General features: G+C 43.0%; 1 protein-coding gene across 1 annotated transcript in view; it reads right to left on the bottom strand.

Moving 5' to 3' along the window:
- Positions 1 to 2,219: 2,219 nt before the first annotated feature.
- phldb2b (pleckstrin homology-like domain, family B, member 2b) overlaps positions 2,220 to 20,936 on the bottom strand; it is a 174,621-nt gene continuing 155,904 nt past the window's right edge. The window contains exons 19-23 of the mRNA XM_080204108.1: positions 16,491 to 16,581; positions 13,347 to 13,493; positions 5,833 to 6,052; positions 5,470 to 5,555; positions 2,220 to 3,568 (exon numbers count right to left, since the gene is read on the bottom strand). Of these exons, the coding sequence (XP_080060234.1) occupies positions 3,428 to 3,568; positions 5,470 to 5,555; positions 5,833 to 6,052; positions 13,347 to 13,493; positions 16,491 to 16,581 (685 nt within the window). The 3' untranslated portion in view covers positions 2,220 to 3,427. The remainder of the gene's footprint in view (positions 3,569 to 5,469; positions 5,556 to 5,832; positions 6,053 to 13,346; positions 13,494 to 16,490; positions 16,582 to 20,936) is intronic.

The following is a 20,936-nucleotide window of genomic DNA, read 5'->3' as shown; positions in this document are numbered from 1 at the left end:
GGATACAACTGTAATTGTGGGTGTCTTTAATTTACATATAGATTGGGTAAACCAAACTAGTAATGATATTATGGTGGAGGAGTTCCTGTAGTATATATGTGATGGATTTTTAGACCAGAGAACACGCTAGTCTAGACTGGGTTCTGTGCAATGGGAAAAGATTAATTGATCTCTTGGGGAAGAGTGATCATAATATGATAGAATTCTTCATTTAGACAGAGAGTGAAATAGTCCAATCTGAGACAGGATGACTCTATTAGAGGTGGCAAATGATCATCGTGACTTAAAACATTATCTCTATTCTCTCTCCACAGATGCGGTCAGACTTGCTGAGATTTTCCAGCATTCTCTGTTTTTGTTTCAGATTCCAGCATCTACAATCATTTGCTTTTATCTTGTAATTTAATTCATTCAACCACAACCTGCATATCCCTTCAAATATCCTAACGTGTGTATCAGTAGAGACAGTGCACAGTTCCATAATGGGAACAGTCTGATTCAATTCTTAATATAATTTTTAATAGTTTCAGAGTGAGAAGCTAAATTTCCTTGACAGTTCCTGAGTCCTAAGTAGATCATAGAACCCTACAATGCAGAAAGAGGTCCTTCAGCCCATCGACTCTGTACCGACCACAATCGTACCCAGGCCCTACCCCCATATCACTACATCTTATACCCACTAATCCCTCTAACCTACGCATCCCTGGACACTAAGGGGCAATTTCTTAGCATGGCCAATCAACCTAACCTGCACATCTTTGGACTGTGGGAGGAAACCGGAGCACCTGAAGGAAACCCATGCAGACACGAGGAGAATGTGCAAACTTCACACAGACAGTGACCCAAGCCAGGAATTGAACCCAGGACCCTGGATCTGTGAAGCAGCAGTGCTAACCACTGTGCTACCGTGCCACCCCAGTAGAATCATTAAGATTGGTTTTTATTTTAAACAAGAAACTCTGAAATATCTCAGGATGTTATTCAATCAAGAATTCAGAGATGTGTCAAAATACAAACCGTAGGAGAGGGAGAGTGTGAAAGGGAGATACAGTGACACGGTCAGATCCTGCATTCTACATCACTGTTTGTAAAACACTTGGTCTCATTTTCTCTGCAGCCCACCGAACATTGTTCCATTCAGTTTACATTGCCAGTCCGCAGTCTTCCTTCCGAAATGTCTCACTACGGTGTCTCATACGGTGGTATGCACTTATGTTAATCTGCCATGTCTGTACCCATTCCTCCAGACAGCCAGAGTCCCCCTGAAAACTGGCACTATTCTCTTCACTGCTCTTTTGAGTGGGGCTTTACGGCCACACTTCCCCAAAACCAGAAAATTCCATCCGAGATCAACAGACCTTTGCGTGGTCCCCATCCCTTGCCCTGCTACGATTCCCATGGTGGGCGGGATGAGAAAATTCTCCCTGATGCGTTAAAACCAAGCCTAGATCATGACCTTTTCATTCATTCATGGGACATTGGCATCCCAAGATGCCCTTGGAGGGCAGTTTAGAATCAACCACATTGCTCTGGAGTCACATGAAGGCAGATTTCCTTCCCTAAAGGATGTTAGTGAACCAGATGGGGTTTTCCGACAATCGACAACGGTTTCATGGTCAGCATTACAAAGAACAAAGAACAAAAACAGCCCAGGAAACAGGCCCTTCAGCCCAACGAGCCCGTGCTGCCATTTTAACACTACCGGTCCCCCCCTCCACCCATTACCCTTATCTATTGTTTTATGGCCATCCACATTGAGGGAAACTAATTTAGGGACAATTTATTACTGCCAATCACCCTAATAGCACATCTTTGGGGTGTGGGAGGAAACCGGAGCACCTGGAGAAAACCCACGCAAGCACGGGGAGAATGCGCAAACTCCCACAGACACTGGCCCAAATCCAAAAATTAGACTTTTAATTCAAGATTTAAAAAAAAATTGAATTCTAATTCCACCATCTGATGTGGTGGGATTCAAACCCGGGTCCCCAGACCATTAGCTGAATTTCTGGATTAATAGTCTAATGGTAATACCACTAGACCATCACCTCCCCATTAATATTTATCAGAAAGAGCAGTGGGGTGAATACAAACCTCTGAAGATGAGAAAAGTCAAACTATCACTTAAAGCAACATGTATAACAACACGTCATCATTTTATTTAATTAAGGATCAAACAAAACAGAGGAGGAGATATTCATTTTTTATTCAAACTTGCTTGCAAGATGCAATATTATATCAAATACATTTTAAATAGGAAAATAATCCAAACTGTGTTACATATAAAATTCCTTAGATATTTGTAATCCTTACATATACTTTTAAAATAATACTGAATAAATATTGAACATAGATGCATGTACACAGAGGCAGCTGATAAACTGACTGCTCCAATAACAGGAACCACAGTTAGCTGATTGCGATATCATGGGGTTTGTTATTTAGCTGAATAATAAAATCTTGGTGATACACATGGCAATTTCATCACAAACCGCTGACCATTATACAGGAACCAACTGAGGCAGCTAAAAGTGAGATTCTCCTCCATCAGATTTTCCACTTTGCTTCCTTTCTGGCCGTCATAACCCATATAAAAATCCAGAATTTACCAAACCTCCGAGATCTATACTGTCTGGCTCAGTGCTGGAAATAGCCACTTCCACTGATACACTTGCCTTTCTCAGGGAAAGTAATCTCAATGTGTTGGCACCAATTTTCAGAGGCCACAAGAACTGTCAGCACCTGCCAAAGATTGCCATGTCAGTGCTGACAGACAAGATATAAAATTACTGTCATCATCTGTCCTTCTATCTTTAACAGTACGTGGACCCACTTGAAACAAACAGGGTGATTACTTTGAAACATGGTAGTTATTTGGGGAGATGTGTGCGCTTACTAAGTGGGCAAAAGCCCCGCAATGCCCATTACAGCACTGACGGAGTTTCAGGCATTGGCTATTTCACCTAATAGGCCTCTGCAACCTTGGCAGGAACCCTGTTTCCCAGTGGGCCTGGTGTCTGATCAGGAATCCTATAGGATTATTAATTGAAATATACAAGTGCGATGTTATGTATAATGTAGACCAGCTAACCATTTAATACTCTATCAAAAATAGACAAGACTGCCCTTCGAATTCTGTCAATCCACTTTGAAGCAGATTTTCCATCTTTAATGCCACACTGAAGGCACCTTTATATATATATTCCAGGTGACATTCTCACACACTGGGGCACCAGATCAACTATAGGCAGAAACTTGCTCCAATGATGTAAAATAATTTGCTATTTTAATAAGTAAACTGTATGATTGTCAATACCTTCAAGATAACATAGATAATGCCATGAGAGGGTTTTTTTTTGAGTCTCATACACACATTTATATAAATCTTTGCATGCACAGTGAGGTTACAATGACATGAAATTCTCCTTTAAACCATGAACTGAGTATAACCTTCAGCTCCTGTCACAATCACATCCATCCAAATCCTCATGGTCTCAGGTGACGGTGCGACCATATAGAAGATCCGGTCTCGAGTCTTTACACTGAAGGTAAGTAATGGGTTGGGGCTCTGAAACAGAATACAAAGTTCAAAGCATGATGACCAACTGGACTATCATCCTGCAATGTCTCCACATTGCACAGATCCCTACACTGAGTTAAAATCCTAAAGGAATCTCAATGTCCTCACTTCTGACAGGGCAGCCTGATGCTGTGATGTTTATCCTGTGAATCAGCACATTCCTGACCCGTGTAGCTAACTGATGTTCCCTTTGCCATCATTGGGCTGCTTTGTTGCTTTAAAGAGATGTTGCTTTAAATTGAGAGAGGCTGTATTTCAACCAGCTAGACAGAATAGGGGAACAGAGAAAGGCTGTGATCCACACTCCCAAAGAGACAGGAATGGGAGAGAGGGAAAGACTGTGACTCACATTCCCAGATATAGAGATGAACTGGGGGGACGGCAAAACACTATGACCCACACTCTGTCATGTGAGTGCACCTTCAAGAAAGTTTTTTTTTAAAAATCATGCAGCTTAGAGCTTCAGTGATGTCATTGGGGGTGGTGGAGCTAAGCTGTGGCAGTCGGGTGATAGGGTTTTTCCTTTGGGCTTTTAGTTTTGTCTTGGGCAGTGTGTTTTTGGAAGCAGCTTAGCAGCAAGCTAAGAAGCAGTCTCTTCTCTTTGTTTGGTTCTGACTTAAAGAAGTTGTGTTTTGGGAAATAGATTCAATTACAATCTCTTCTGAGTTTCTTCAAAGGATTTTCAGCAAGAGGAACATAGAACATAGAACATTACAGCGCAGAACAGGCCCTTCGGCCCACGATGTTGCGCCGTCCTGTAACACGAGAGATTCCTGTAACACGTGGGCTTTAACCTAACCTGTTTTGTGGTTATTTGGAGGATTTTGTGTATTGAATGTTGGTTTTGCTTGGAACACATTAGAGATATTTCCTTTAGGTTACACATTATCGTTGTAATTGTTACAAGTTCTTGCTAAGTGTCTTACTATACATGTCAACAATATTCTTAATTAAACTTTGTTTTAGATAAAAACTCTTTGTGGGTCAGATGAAACATACCTGAAGCGAAACATCTCATGCTCATCCTAGTCAAATTCAGTACAAAACGTTACAGGTCAGGCGAGCTTCATAGATCACCTTGAAGTATCCAACCTGACTTGTAACAACTCTACTCTCCCATCAGTCACACCCAGGGTACAACCTCAATAAATAAACAAAGAGTTGGGAGCTTAAGGAGAAAACTGCTGATAGAGTCCAAAAAGGTGAGTTCTCTTTGACAGTCATCACTCTTCAAAGCAGGCATACTGGTGTGAATGTGATGTGCCGGTGATATTTAATGGCTGGTATAACAAGAGCAGCCTGATGGCAGGATATTACCAAATCACTCTGAGTAGCCGCCTATATGGCCAGCTCTAAACAGCTCCATTGCTATCTATTGTTTACTAAAACTAGTCAGTGCTCAGTGCAAATTATAACTCAATCCCTGCTGGGAAGTATTAAAAATCTGCGCACGAGGGAACATTTACAAAGTATTATGGTGTGCAGACTAGTAAGTAAACACAGCCATAGCATAAATTCTACAGGGGCACTGGTGCAATTTTACAATTGAGATTAATGTACAAAGAACTTTTGATTAGATCAGTGAGAGGGTGACTGTGTCTATCAACACAGATGCTTAATATACAAGGTGACTCTGATTGTACACAGATGGTTGATGTACAGTATGCTCTGTATGGACATGGATAGTTAATATACTTGGTGACTCTGCACAGGTAAAGTTGCCATTGTCTCGGATGACCATAGCCTTTTCTCCCCTTTCCGGGGGAGAGCTGACTTGTGGTGATTTAACCTGCGGATCACCACACCTCAGGGGAGGATCAGTATTGAGAACACACCTTCATGAATAAGCTCAGCTGGCATCTCTGTATTATAATAGTAAATAGCTTTACCTTGTGTGCACTCTTCAAATGGTCATAATAAACTTCCTCTATAGCCTGAAAATATATCACTCCTTTCAATTTGGTTTCATGTTTATCTGGAGAAAAAAAAGAGAAAATCGAGCGATGTTGACATTTCTTGGAAGGAAACACTGGATTTTAACTCCACAGATTCCTTGAGGTGATGAAACATCCCTTCCCACTCGCTCCAACCCATCCTCTCTCTCTCTCGTCCCCCCCACCACCCCCACACAGTTTTTAAACGTTCGAATGCCATTTTACGGTCTGTGTTAACAACTAAACCGAAATGATGATAGAGTTGAAAGTGGCTGTGGATGCGAGTAGATAGAATCCAATGGTGCGGAGTGCTCCTACCTGCATAATATGATAGAGTGCGTTTGGTTCGATCAAAGACAAACCATCGCTTCTTCCAGGTTTTGATTTTGCCGCCCATTTTGACCAGGAAGCCACGACATGTCTTCTCAGTGAGGGAAACATGGTAACAAGTTTCCACATTGTGGCCAGCTGTTTCAATGTGTGTTCGCAGGTCAAAATCTTCCTTTCTGACTGGGAGGTAGCGGGTCAGGGGCCTGGCCTGCAAAGACAAACACCAGAAATCCAGACATTCATTCAGCGTCTTTACCATAACAACTTCTTGTCTTTATATTGGGCCTTTGATATCGTCAAATATGGCTTTTAAAATTAATAGGTCTTTTAAAATCAGCAATATCATCGACAAGCAACTCCGAGGGCAGACGACCACATGTTTATTGAAGAATAAGGTTTTAAGGACCATGTTAAGAGGACAGCAAGGTAGGGAAGTGGGAAGGATTCGGATGAGGATGCCTGGATTTTAAAGGTTAAACTATAAGGAGAGATTACACAAACTACAGTTTAGAAGGCCAAGGATACGAGTTCCATCTTGGGAGAGGGGGCAAGAGGTCTTTGAAAAATGGCAGCAACAAGGTCAGTTAACAAGGATGATTATATTCAGCTTAGGGGAAATTGAAAAAAATTACCCAGGGAGGCGAAGAAACATTATGAGAGGAGATTAGGCAGCAACATCAAATTAACCATTAAAACAGCTTATAGATTTACAAAATCTATAAGCCAGGGAGATGTTGGACCTGCTGAGAAGCCAAAGTGTGTCATGACAGAGTATTTGCTGATGTATTCATAGAATCTATTTGGGGAGATATCTCTCCCCATATCTATTTGGCCCATCGAGCTTGCACTGAACAACAATCCCACTCAGTATTTATTCTGCTAATGCCCCTAACCTACACAGCTTGGGACACCTAAGGGGCAATTTAGCATAGCCAATCCACCTAACTTGCACATCTTTGGACTGTGGGAGAAAACCCATGCAGATATGGGGAGAATGTGTGTGGAGTTTGCACAGTTACCCAAGGGATTGAACCCAGGTCCCTGGTGCTGTGAGGCAGCAGTGCTGTCTCCGCTGTGCCACCATGCCGCCCAGGGAGGCAACCTATCTAATGAGGGGAAAGTGGATGATGTGAAAGTGACACTAATAGAGAGGAATGGATTGAAATGGAGAAAATGCATTACAAACATTAACAATTCTGAAAATTGCTAAGTGACTGGTCTAGATGGAATGCAGCCACAGTTGCTGAAAGCAGCAAAGTTAGAAATGGCAAAGATATTAACCTCAATCTGTCAATCCTCAATGAACACTGGAGTAGGCGCAGAGGACTGGGTAAGTGACTGAAGTCACGGCATGGAGGACTGGAGAGGGATGGACATCACAGCACAAAGAATTAGGGGAGTGACTGACGTTAGTTTATGGAAAACAGAGAGTGATAAACCAGGAAATAACAGACCAGATGATTTTACATTGGTAACTACTGGATATTTGAAAAATGGAAATGGACAGAGATGATTGGAAGTGAAATATTGGTGTACATATAAATCCTTAGAAGTGGCAGAGTTTTACAAAACAACACATTGGTTATCAAAGTAAAGTAAACACCCCAGGACTTTCTAAATCACTGGTTAGACCTCAGCTGGAGGTTTGTGGACAAATGTGGGCACCACATAATGGGCGTAATGTGATGGCAGTGGAAAGATTAATGACGTGGTTGACCACAATGTGGCCAGAAATGTGGCACTTTAATTGTGAGGAGTGTTTGCTGGCGAGGTTAGAACGATTCTCCCCAGAGGAGAAAATCCTCGGATGTTTCTGAGATAATCAGGGGGTCCAAAAGCTAAGATGGAGAAAAACGGTTCCTTACAAAGCATGGGAGAGTAACCAGAAATCTGAGATTTCAAACCATTGGCAAAAGAACAAATGGGGAGAGGAGAATCTTTTTCACTCAGTATTGTTCTGGAAGGTCCTGTCTGAAATGTGATGGAAGCTGAGAGTTAGATGGGTATTTAAAAACAAATAATTACTAATAGAGTTTTTACAAAAGAAATTTGGGAACCAGCAAAGTCTGATAGAAGTTGAAAACAAGTTCCATTATCCCACAACCTATTCTCTCCCCATAGCCCTGTATCATTCCCAAACTAATCCCATGGTCTCACCCTAACCGTGTCTCAAAACTCAACCTAATGGCACTGCCCCACTCTCTCCCCATAGCCCCATATCAAAAGAACATAGAACACTACAGCACAAACAGGCCCTTCGGCCCACGAGTTGCGCCGATCACATCAACACCTACCAATCTATAGACCTATCTATAATCCCCAATCCCATTAAATTTCATATACTCATCCAGAAGTCTTTTAAAAGACCCCAGCGTGTTCGCCTCCACCACCACTGACGGCAGCCGATTCCATTCACTCACCACCCTCTGAGTGAAAAACTTGCCCCTAACATCACTTCTGTACTTGCCTCCCCGCACCTTCAATCTGTGTCCTCTCTTAGCGACCATTTCAACCTGGGGAAATAGCCTCTGAGAATCCACCCTATCTATTCCACTCAACGTTTTATAAACTTCTATCATGTCACCTCTCAACCTTCGTCTCTCCAGGGAAAACAGTCCCAGCTCCCTCAACCTAACTTCATAAGGCATGCCTCCCAGTCCAGGCAACATCCTTGTAAATCTCCTCTGTACCCTCTCAATAGCTTCTACGTCCTTCCAATCCCAAAACTATTCCCACTGCTCGCTCTCTCCCCATATCCCTGTATTAATCCACAAACTAATAGGGTGCATAGTGGTTAGTACTGCTACCTCACAGCGCTAGGGACCCAAGTTCGATTCCCGGCTTGGGTCAATGTTTGTGTGGAGTTTGCACATTCTCCCCATGTCTGCATGGGTTTCTTCCAGGTGCTCCGGTTTCCTCCCACACTCCAAAGATGTGCAGATCAGGTTGATTGGCCATGCTAAATATTAACTAGTGCCAGGGAGATTAGCAGGGTAAATAAATGAGGGCTGATGGAATAGGGCCTGGGTGGAATTGTGGAAGGTGTAGACTTGATGGGCTGAATGGCTTCCTTCTGTAGGGATTCTATGATGATCCCACTCTCTCCCCATAGTCCTGTATCAATCCCAAACTAATCCCACTGACCCACTCTCTCCTCATATCCCTGTATCACTCCCCAAATTAATCCTACTGCCTCACTCTCTCTGCCTAGCCCTGTATCAATCTCAAACTAATCCTACTGCCCCACTTTCTCCACCTAGCCCTGTATTAATCCAAAACTAACCCCACTATTCAGTCTCTTCTCCCTAGTCCAGTACATTACCAATTCAGATATAAGCCCAATTTTCCCTTTAAAGTTGCCAGGATCTGTGCCTCAACTACTCCCTGAGGTGAAGGATTCATTGATTTGGCAATCAATAAATATCTTCAAAACTCTCTCCTCAATCTCTCTTAATTACTTTTAAATTGATTGATCCTCACTACCGACTGCCCAGTTTGTTTTTCCTATTTACTCTCCCAAAACTCTACAATCTAATTGTTATTCCAGTAGAAATAGTTGCAGTATCACTTATCAGAATTAGCGATTCAAATCCAAGGCACCAATTTGATGAATCTCTGATGTAGACTCTCGAAGATTTTTAACATTTGTTAAAAGCAAAGTGGCCCCATTTTATCAAACGTCAGAGATGTCTGCAACTGTCGCTTCCTTCACTATCAGCTTCTCTCTCTTCTGTCAATCCTTTGTGTGATTAGGTTCCAAACTGTCTGCATGGATAACATGCCCAAAACCTTATCTGTCTTGTTTAATATTATTTTAAAGTCCTCTCGTTCCCCCAGCCTCATTCAGTTCTTCAGTCATTCTCTTCTCCACCCAGCTCACCCATCACATCCTTCTTCAACAACACATTGCAAAGCTGCTGACTTACTTTACTTCCTCATTCCCAATTCTCCAAGCTTCACATTCAGAACTCATTCCTCAGCAGACAGAACATTTCATTTCACAAATGTATTTCTAAAATAATAATATAAGGGGATCAGTGGGGGAGGTGGATTTGAGACCAGGGAGAGGTCAGCCATGATCTGATCGAATGGTGGAGCAGGCTCGAAAGCTACAAGCCTACTTCTGCTCCCAATTCCTATGTTCTTATTCTACAGGACCAGGTGGGATTGTGAGATTGAGGAGGATTCACGGGGACTTGGACAGGATAAGTGAGTGGGCAAGAACATGGGCAGGTGGAAGTGAATAAATGTGAAATTATCCATTTTGGCAGAAAAAACAGAAAAGCAGAGTATTTCTTAAATGGTGAGGGATTGGGAAATGCCGATGTCCAAAGGAACCCAAGTTTCTTTATTTGTGAGTCACTGAAAGCTAACATGCAAGTGTAGCAAGCAAATAGGAAGGCAAATGGTCTGCTGACCTTCATCGCAAGGTGAAATCACACAAATGTCTTCTTATAAGAGCCTTCACAGGCAGGCACCAAGATCATTAGTCTGGGCATAGCTCATGACATCATACCCCTGACTACGTCAATGGGGACGAAGTAGAAATGGTCAAGAACTTCAAGTTTTTAGGTGTCCAGATCATCAATTTCCCCCCCTCCCCCTGCCCCCACCAACACAATAGTTAAGAAAACCCACCAATGCCTCTAATTTCTAGAAGACTGAGGAAATTTGGCAAGTCCACTATGACTCTCTCCAACTTCTACAGATACAACCAGAAAGGATGCTTTCTATGGTGCATCACTTAGCTATGAGGACAGGTTGGATTAACTCGGTTTGTTCGCACTAGAACGACGGAGGTTGAGGGGTGACCTGATAGAGGTTTACAAGATTGAGTGGCACAGACAGAGTGGATATTCAGATATGCTTTCCTAGAGTAGAAAATTCAAGTACTAGGGGACATAAGTTTAAGGTGCATGGGGAAAAGTTTAGAGATGATGCGCAAGACAAATTTTTTACACAAAGGGTGGTGAATGTCTGGAATGCACTGCCTGGGGAAGTGGCGGGAGCAGGTAACGAGAGCGGCATTTAAGAGCAAGTAGACAAATACACAAAGAGGGTGGGATTGGAAGCATATGGACTCCTTTTAGTTTAGGCAGGCACCATGATCGGCACAGGGTTGGATGGCCAAAGGGCCTGTTCCTGTGCTGTACTTTTCTTTGTTCTTTGTTTCTGCTCTGCCTAGGACAACAAGAAACAACAAAGGATCATGAATGAAGCCCAGGCCATCATGCAAATCAGCCTCCCAATCACTGACCCTGTCTACACTTCGAAAAAAGCAGCCACCATAATTAAGGACCCCACGCACCCCAGATATACTCTCTTCCACTTTCTTCCTTCAGAAAAAGAAACAAAAGTCTGAGATTACATACCTACCGACTCAAGAACAGCTTCTTCTCTGCTGCCACCAGACTTTGAGTGGACCTACCTTGCACTAAGTTGATGTTTCTCTATTCCTAGCTATGAATGTAACACTACATTTTGCACTTTTTCCTTTCCGTCTCTATGATTGGTATGCTTTGTTTGTATAGCACTCAAGAAACAATACTTTTCACTATATGTTAATACACGTGACAATAAATATCTGCATTGGACAAGGGAGTGATCCATGTTCTAATAACCAGGAACAGTTGGAATGTCTAAAGATCGGGGAAAACAATTCTTAATTAAGGCAAGTAAAAACCTTATGTCAACTTGATTTTATGATTAAGCAAATGTAAAGTGACTTGTTTTAAAAACTGCATTTTGACTGAATCACTACAGTGCAGAAGGAGGTCATTCAGCCCATCGAGTCTGCACTGACCACAATCCCAGGCCCTTTACCTGTAACCCCAGATATGATGTAACCTTTAATGATTAGATGGAGACAACTCCTATTCTTGTTATTGGTACGTGTTGATTACTAGTAACCAAAGCTGAGATTTTGGATTTTGGAATCTTTCACTCTGGTCTGAATGGACATTCAGAGTCCTATAGTTTAATAAATCATCTTGAAATTAGTCTGTTACTTTGTTTGGCTACTTGAGGGGAATGACCATTTTTAAATACAACAAGAAAACTATCGTGATAGCCCCTAACACAACATAAGGGGATTTGAGTAAAGATGTTTTGCTGCAATTGAATAGAGACTTGGAGTCACACCTAGAGTATTGTGTATAGATTTGGTCTCCTTGCCTCAGGAAGGGTATACTAGCAATAGAGAATCTGCAGCAAATGCTTATCACACTAACTCCTGAGGTGGTGGAATCTGGGCCTGTATACCCTGAAAATGAGGAGAATGAGAGGTGATCTCATTTAACCGTAGACAATTTCTACACGGCATGAAAGGGTAGATGTGAATAGGATATTTCCTCTGGCTGGAGAGTCTAGATGTGGATGTGCTGGCATTGGACTGGGGTAAACACAGTAAAAAGTCTGACAACACCAGGTTTTAGTCCAATCAATTTATTTGATAGTAAACTCACAAGCTTTCGAGGGGACTCCCTCAAAAGCTTGTGAGTTTACTATCAAATGAATCGGTTGGACTAAAACCTGGTGTTGTCAGACTTTTTACTGGGGAGTCTAGAGCCAGGGGACACAGTCTCAGAATAAGGGGTAGGCCATTTAGGACTGAGATGAGGAGGAATTTCTTCACTGGGGGTGGTGAATCTTTTAAATTCTATACCCCAGAGGGCTGTGGAAGTTCAATCATTGAAATTCTTCAAGACAGACATTGATTAGATTTCTAGATATTAAAGGTATCAATGGATATGGGGATAGTGCAGGAAAAGAGTGCACAGATCAGTCATGATCTAGCTGAATGGCAGAACAGGGCTCGAGGAGCCGTATGGCTGACTCCTATTCCTATTCTCATTTCAAAAAGCTGAAATTTCCTTCGAATGTGGGGCTCACAGTGACACCAAGATTGTGAACAGGTTACACCAATGGCTGGTTCAGGGGAGAGGTGGATACGTGGCCAGGGATTGGAGGTTGAGACGGGTACTGAAAAAATTGGTGTCTATCTTGTCAATATTTATCTTGAGGAAACTGCAGTTCATCCTGGACCAGATGGGGGCACCACAGGAACAAGAGAGGAAATGGTGAGAGTGTGTTGTCAGCCTATAGCTTCAACGCTGATACCTCGTTGTCAAAGGTCTGATAATAATCAGTTTCTTAAATCATAAAACTCTTCTTTCTCTAGAGGGGCAAGCCACACCAAATCACAAACTTAATTGCCACACAGAGTCCTCGTGACATCTGCCTGTGGGCATCACCTCACCAGCTGTGTACCAGACTTACGCTGGCTCCCACTGCCAAACTGGAGACAGGAGTGGACCTTCGGGTTTAGAATGGAGATTGACCAAAAGCTCAGATGAGTTGGTCCCAAATCACCAAGTTGGCAGAATTTAACAAAACGAGTAAATAAACCAACACAGGCTGGGTACCAGGTTTGCCAGCTCTGGTCCCGAAGGTTGGTGATCAAAATCCTCTGATCTGAAACAGCCCCTGATTGTGTGAAATACCTGTGACCGCTGCTTCTCACGCATTTTAACTTCCTTCTCGATGAGCTGCTGTCTACGTTCTGTCTCCTCCTGTAATCTCCTCTCCAGCTGCTCTCTCCGACTCCTCTCCTCCTGTAGAGCTTGTTTCTTCGCTTCCATTTCTCGCTCCTCAATTGCAAAACATAATTTTTAACTCACACACTTATTGCAGAAAACAACGATTAATTCTGGCTCAAGAAATGTGACTTGGATCACATAAACATTAGCATTATCGAACGAGTGATCTACTGCACACTACAAGGGTTCATTAATCCCCCTCTGCTATCTAGGTTCAATAGTCCTTTATAAGAGAGAGAAAAAAAACATCCCAACTCCCTCATACCCACATCAGGGACAGTATCACTCTCCTCCTCACATCAATTTTCAAAAATTAATTCGTAGGTATGGATATTGCTGGCATTTATTGCCCATCCTTAGTTGCCCTTCAAAAGGTGGTGATGAGCTGCTTTCTTGAACTGCTGCAGTTCCTGAGGTGTAGGTACACCCACAGTGCAATTAGGGAGGGAGTTCCAGGATTTTGTCCCAGCGACAGTGAAGGAATGATGATATATTTCCAAGTCAGGAGAGTGAGTGACTTGGAAGGGAACCTCCAGGTGGTGGTGTTCCAGGTATCTGCTGCTCTTGTCCTAGCTGATAGTGGTTGTGGGTTTGGAAGGTGCTGTCGAAGGAACCTTGGTAAGTTGCTGCAGTGCATCTTATAGATGATGAACACGGCTACTACTGTTCATCTCCAGTTTAAGGACTGAATGTTTGTGGAAAGGCTAGCAATTAAGTGGGCTACTTTGTCGAGTGTTGTTAGAGCTGCACTCATCCAGGCAAGTGGAGATTATTCTATGACAGTCCTGACTTGTGTCTTGTAGATGTTAGTGATACCGTGATTAGTGCTGCTGCCTCACAGCGCCAGAGACCTGGGTTCAATTCTCGGCTTTGATCACTGTGTGGAGTTGGCATGTTTTCCCCGTGTCTGCATGGGATTCCTCCGATTGCTCTGGTTTCCTCCCACAGTCCAAAGATGTGCAAGTTAGGTTGATTAGCCATGCTAAATTGACCCATAGTGTCAGGGGGATTATCAGGTTACATATGCGGTGTTATGGGGATAGGGCCTGGGTGGGATTGTGTTTGTTGCAGACTCAATGGACCAAATGGCCTCCTTTTGCATTGTAGGGATTCTATAGGCAGATTTTGGTAAGTCAGGAGGTGAGTGGCTCACCACAGCATTCTTAGCCTTTTTCCTGCTCTGGTAGCCACAGTACTTATAGTCCAATTCAGTTTCTGGTCAGTGGACCCCCCGGGAGGTTCATAGTGGGGGATTCAGCAATGGTAATGCCATTGAATATCAAGGGGTGATTGTTTGATATCGCTTGTTGGAGATGATCATTGCCTGGCACTCATGAGGCGCGAATGTTACTTGCTACTTGGCAACTCAAGCCTGGATATTGTCCAGATCTTACTGCATTTGGACACGGAACTACTTCAGTATCTGAGGATTCCATGTTAATAATAATAACAATCCTTGCTTGAATCATGAATAGTAACCCTACTGAAGCAATAACCATACCTCTCTCCCAAAGTTGAGGCAATAACCTCACAAGAATTGATCAAACAACATTTCTCACTTAAGGAAATATGGTGGGGTAAAACTTTCCGGCCTCCCAGTCATGTGTTTTCCGAAGCGGAAGGAGCCATGCTGTTTGCCAGCGGCAGGATTCTCCAGTCCCACCGCAGTCAATGGGATTTCCCATTGATGTCACTCCATAACCCATGGGGGGGTGTGCTGGTGGCAGGACCGGAGAATTCCAATCCTTATCTCAGAGTCTTAATGGCACGGGAGGCCATTCAGCCCATTGAGTCCATCGCATTGTGATGGTAGTATTCAAGTGATGAACCTTGCTGGAACCTGAATTAATTCCCTCATATTAGCCACAGCTTGTTCAAAGAGGACAATTTTAAGGGGCACCTTAAAACAGGAGAGGGAGAGGTAGTCCGCTTAGGTTTAAGGAGAGCATTCCAGACTTCAGGGCCGGTAGCTAAAGCCATGACCACTTATCATGGAGTGAAAGAAGTAGGAGAAGGACAAGAAGGCAGGATTGGAAGAGATACCTCGGAGGGTTGTGGATCTAGAGATGAATATGAGATAGTGGAGTGAGACAATGATGGGATTTGAAAATGAAAGGATGAGAATTTTAAATTGGAAGCATTGCCCGACTGGGGGTCAATATAGGTCATTGGAAGTCCTAGGGTGGCACAATGATTAGCACTACTGCCTCACGGCACCAGGGACCTGGGTTCAATTCCAGCCTTGGGTGACTGTGTGGAGTTTACACATTCTCCCCATGTCTGTGCAGTGCTCCGGTTTCCTCCCATAATCCATAATTGAGTTGGTTGGATGGATTAGCCATGCTAAATGTGCTACAGTGGATAGGTCAGAAGGGAGTATCTGGGTAAGATGCCGTTTTGGAGACTAGGCCGAATGGCCTCTTTTTGCTCTCTAGGGAGCAAGTACAATTGAGCCACTCAAGAGGACAATGTTTCTGTTCAAAATGATCCCATAATATGCAGGGATATGGGGAAAAAGGCAGGGAGGAACAGCACCAAGTCATGATGCTCATTTGGAAAGCTAGTCCAGATGCAATGGGCCGAATGGCCTCTTTCTGCACTGTAGGGATTCTCTGGACCTATGGAACACAGGGGTGTTGGAGGAATAGCACTTGAATTTTCTCACTGGGGGTTACAATGAAATGGATTTCATGTTTTGTACAGATTACTTAGAGTCATGGAATTCCTTTCGTACAGGAGGAGGCCATTCAGCCCATCAAGCCTGCACTGACAACAATCTCATGCAGGCCTTTTCCCCATTAACCTGCTATTCCCCTGACACTAAAGGGCAATTTAGCATAGCCAATCACATCTTCAGAGTGTGGGACGAAACCCATGCAGACATGGGAAGAATGTGCAAACTCCACACAGACAGCGACCCGAGGCTGGAATCGAACTGGGGTCCCTGCTGCTGTGTGGCTAACCACTGTTGCGCTCCTGATCTGCCAACGTAACAGTGCAGTGACTTCACTGGGAAATGGTCTGTCAATGTAACAGCCAAGAACTCACTTTGCTTTCAATGAGCCACGCCTTCTCAGCCTGAGCTTCTTTTAGCAAACGTTCCATCTCTTCAAGCTTGGCAACGTTAAACGTACTGGCACTGCTCAAAAACACAAAGCAAAATAGAAACTCTGTCATTCTCCAAACTAAAACCAGCTGAAGGTATCTGAATTGGCACTAATACTAAATTTATAATAAAGTTGATGACTGCTGCAAAGTTGTATAAACTCAGCAAGAGAAATCTACCCATGATGGCTGTTTGTAAGCGATGGTTATTGCTGGGTTACTCGTGGGATGCACTGCACTGCAGCCTTGCTGAGGGAAACGTGGGGTTTTCGAGAAGTTTCTCTCAGCACGTGTCTCATCCAGTCCACAGTTCACCCACATTCCACTAAGCAAGACTTGCTGTTCCAGTTTGGTCTCAGGCATGGGAAGCAATCACACAAGTTGATTTATTATGAAGGGAATAGATAAAATAGAAGCAGGTGTAACTAGAACTAAGGAGCATAGCTTCAAAAAAGGGGAAACAGATTTAAGACGGTGTCGAGGAGGAACTTGTTCACACAAAGGCTTGTGAATCTGTGGAATTCCCTGCCTAGTGAAGCACTTGAGGCTACCTCATTGAGTGTTTTTAAGGCGAGGCTACCTCATTGAATGTTTTTAAGGCAAGGCTGGATAAACGTTTGAACTGTAAAGGAATCAAGGGTTATAGTGAGCAGGCGGGTAAGTGGAGCTGAGTCCACGAAAAGATCAGCCACGATCTTACTGAATTGTGGAGCAGGCTCAAAGAGCCTGTGGGTGGAGAAAGAGCAGCTACAATAATAATTTAACAACAGTAATGACAATAGTGGTTTCAAAATGGCATCTCCGACAGAGTGAAGCATGCTGGGATCTTTGGTCAACTTATAGATTAAAACCAGATGCAGTCGTAAGAAAGACTCTGGTCTGGGAGCTATAATCCGAAACTTCCTGTGTTGGTCACATCAGAGAAGTTGGTTACATTGACGCAGACATTGTGTCTCTGATTTTTATGGCTGTTCTATATGTATGGAGTTTGCCATTTGAACGAAGCATAATGGCATTGTTCAGAAATAATTGCATTGGACGCTCAAGCCATATGATTGGTTTCTGGTTACACAATTTGCTGGATGACAGAGAATCTTCTGCAAGTGAGTGGAGAACTGTGGATAAAAGACACTACAGTCCTTTGTTTGAAGCAATAACTCAAAGAGACCAAGAAGAAGAAATAATTGAATTCCTGTCCTTATTTGTCTCATTAAACTGGAATGCTTGGAAAGTGTTTAAATTAAGGCTGTACAACAGGCCAGATGGCCTACTCATGCTCTTAGTTCTTATGTTCTTATATAGGAAAAGTCTTACGGTATGCAAATGGATTTGCAGAAAACATTTGATTTAGTTCCACACGAAAGGCTGAAAAACGTGAAAGCAGAGGGACATGCAGAAAGATGGGTCAAGCAATTAATTAAAAGAGAAAATAAAAGTTTAGCTGGAAAATTCTAAGAAATACCTTGGGATTAATGTAAATTACTAGTGAACTCAAGGTGAAATTCTCATTATGATCACTCTTCCTGAGAAGATCCCTCACTATAAGATTTTACACAAAACAAGATTTAAAATGAATTGATTCTGACAGAATCCTTGACAGATTGTTCTAGGAAGCGGTCTTAAATACATTTCAGGAACTTGTCCTCCTAACCACTTTGACTAATTTAGTTTGTCCAGAATACAGAAAAATAATTTCCCCATGATTATCCATTACGTAAGCTGCTTTCTTGATTAATATTCTGGGTAACAGAATAACAACTGTCAGAAAACCTACATACTACTCCCATCAGTGTTTTCTGAGCCTTGTTACGACACTTTTAATTATTAGAGGTAACGTCCCACCAGAAGCGGCTACCTCCATCCCCCCCTTTCCATTTTATCCATCTCAACTGAAGGTCAGGTGTCCTTGAAATATTTATTTTGCAGCTTTGGTCCACATGTCTCTGTGTTGGCCATCGGATAATTTATCTCGAATTGCACCATTCTTTCTTGTGAAGAATGTTTTGCGCAATTAGATAAGACACTGTTGATTTGAACAGTTTACTACTTTTTCCTGATTTGACCTTATTTGCACTATTATTGTTATTCCTGTTGCATTCTGCTTACCTTTTTCTGGAACACCACACTGCACTGTAGCCTTGTCCCTTCTCTTTACAATTATATATTCCCTCCCACCTGAAGTCTCTCCCCTCCCCACTCTTCTTAATTGCAAACTCTGTCTACAGCCCTAAAACTCAGGTTCATTAGGTGGAGCCGTGCCAATGGACCAGGTCCCTTCCGCCCTAGTACTGGTGTTAGATTCCCCCATGAATCAAAACTCCCTGTGTCTTCCATATCACATTTTCAGCACACATTCTCAGCACACAATCAATTCCCTGGTCTTTTTGATCCAATGTCAATTTGAACATGGTGCCGATGGTGCTCCACAATAATCCTCTGAGGTTCTGCTTATTAATTTAGTTTTTCAACTAATTTGATTTTTCAACTCTCAGTAGAACCCTATTCCATGTTCTAGCAATGTCGTTGGTTTGCATGTGGACTCCAACAAGGGGATCTTCCACCTCCCACTCCAAGTTCATCTCCAGCCACGAGGGTTGTCCTTATCCCTGACCCTTTGGACTCCAGATTGTATCAATAGAGGACAGGGTGGATCATCCAAGGAGAATCCAACAGGGGAAGTACGTGACTCATTTATGCTTGCTATAAAGCAACACATATCCACATGCAGGGAGTTTGTCTCTGCAAACAAAAGGAATATGCTCGGGCAGTACACTTTTTCTGATATACCCAGGAACTCAGGGAGCCAACAGTTCCCAGTTGTTTTCCCCATGGCAACGTCTTAGCCAGTGTCTTGCTAATCGATCAGCGTCTTTTTCTCCTCTTGTATAAATTGTTGTGATAGTTTGAAATTTGGTATTCTTGTATTTGTCTTGATGAAAAACTTCAGCAGCATGGCTGTCTTTTCAGCAATTCCCAAAATTCTTACTGGCCATTTTTTTGGTATTACTAATGCTGCAAAGAATTGGGCTGGGAGCAAGAGTTTCTCACAGAGCCCCTACTTTAAATGACAAAACTTTAATGAAGGAATAGCCCAGAGTCCAGCCCCTACACTTTGAAAGAGTTTCATTGCAAAAGGGATCTTCTCTCAAATATAACATTGGCTACAAGAGGGCAGCTGGGAGTCAATTTTGTTCTTTGTTTAAGAAGGGTAGCAAGAAATATCCAGATAATTATAGGCTAGTGAGCCTTACATCAGTGGTAGGAAAATTATTGGAGAGGATTCTTCAAGACAGGATTTATTCCCACTTGGAAATAAGTGGATGTATTTGTGAGGGGCAACATGATTTTGTGAAAGGGATATCATGTCTCATGAACTTGATTGAGTTTTTCGAGGAAGTGACGAAGATGATTGATGAGGGTAGGACAGTGGATGTTGTCTACATGGACTTCAGTAAGGCCTTTGACAAGGTCCCTCATGGCAGACTGGTGCAGAAGGCGAAGTTGCATGGGATCAGAGGTGAGCTGATGAGGTTGATATAAAACTGGCTCGGTCAAAGAAGACAAGTATCTGTGGAAGGATGCCACCTTCTAATTTCACCTGGGACTTTGATCTGTGCTGTGGCCTTGGATTAAACCTGTCTTGGTGCTTCCAAAGCCTATCTGCTCTGATTTGTGTTGAATTACAGAAGTGCCGAGATTAAGTATATTTCCAGTTTGTTTAGGTAGTTTAATCCCGGTGAGTTTGACATCTCCTTTTCTTTTCCATGCTAGTGAGTCCACACTAAAGATACCTCTTACTTCATCTCCCACGTAGGAGAAGAGTAAACAATAAAAGAAACGTCTGCTGCAAAGTCCCAACTCATCATTTATTAATGTTAAATGTCGTAGTTGCACAGTGGTTGGTACTGCTGCCTCACAGCGCAAGGGGCCCGGCTTCAATTCTGGCCTCGAGTGACTCTGTGGAGTTTGCACATTCTCCCTGTGTCTGCATGGGTTTCCTCCAGGCTTTCCGGTTTCCTCCTACAGTTCAAAGATGTGCCGGTTAGGTGGACTGGCCATGCTAAATTGCCCCTTCGTGTCCCAAGATTAGGTAGATTGATCATGGTAAATATGTGGGGCTACGGGGATAGGGTGGGGGTGAGCCTGGGTAAGATGCTCTTTCTGAGGGTAGGTACAGGCTCGATGGCCAAATGGTCTCCTCCTGCACTGTAGGGATTCTATGGTTCCATGGATCTAAAATTACGACCGTGTTTGTCTTGCACAGACTGCAGTGCTGTGTGTCAGATGCCCCACTGTGCTCTGCCAGCAGAGAAAAAGTTAACAGAAGGGTTTCTCCTTCAGACGAAAGCAGCAGCAGTTGGTATTTGAGAGTGAGCGAGACGTCACATG

The sequence above is a fragment of the Carcharhinus amblyrhynchos genome, chromosome 15 (genome assembly GCF_965287045.1).
Source record: "Carcharhinus amblyrhynchos chromosome 15, sCarAmb.v2.hapA, whole genome shotgun sequence".
Lineage (NCBI taxonomy): Eukaryota > Metazoa > Chordata > Chondrichthyes > Carcharhiniformes > Carcharhinidae > Carcharhinus > Carcharhinus amblyrhynchos.
This window is presented reverse-complemented; position numbering and strand designations above follow the sequence as displayed.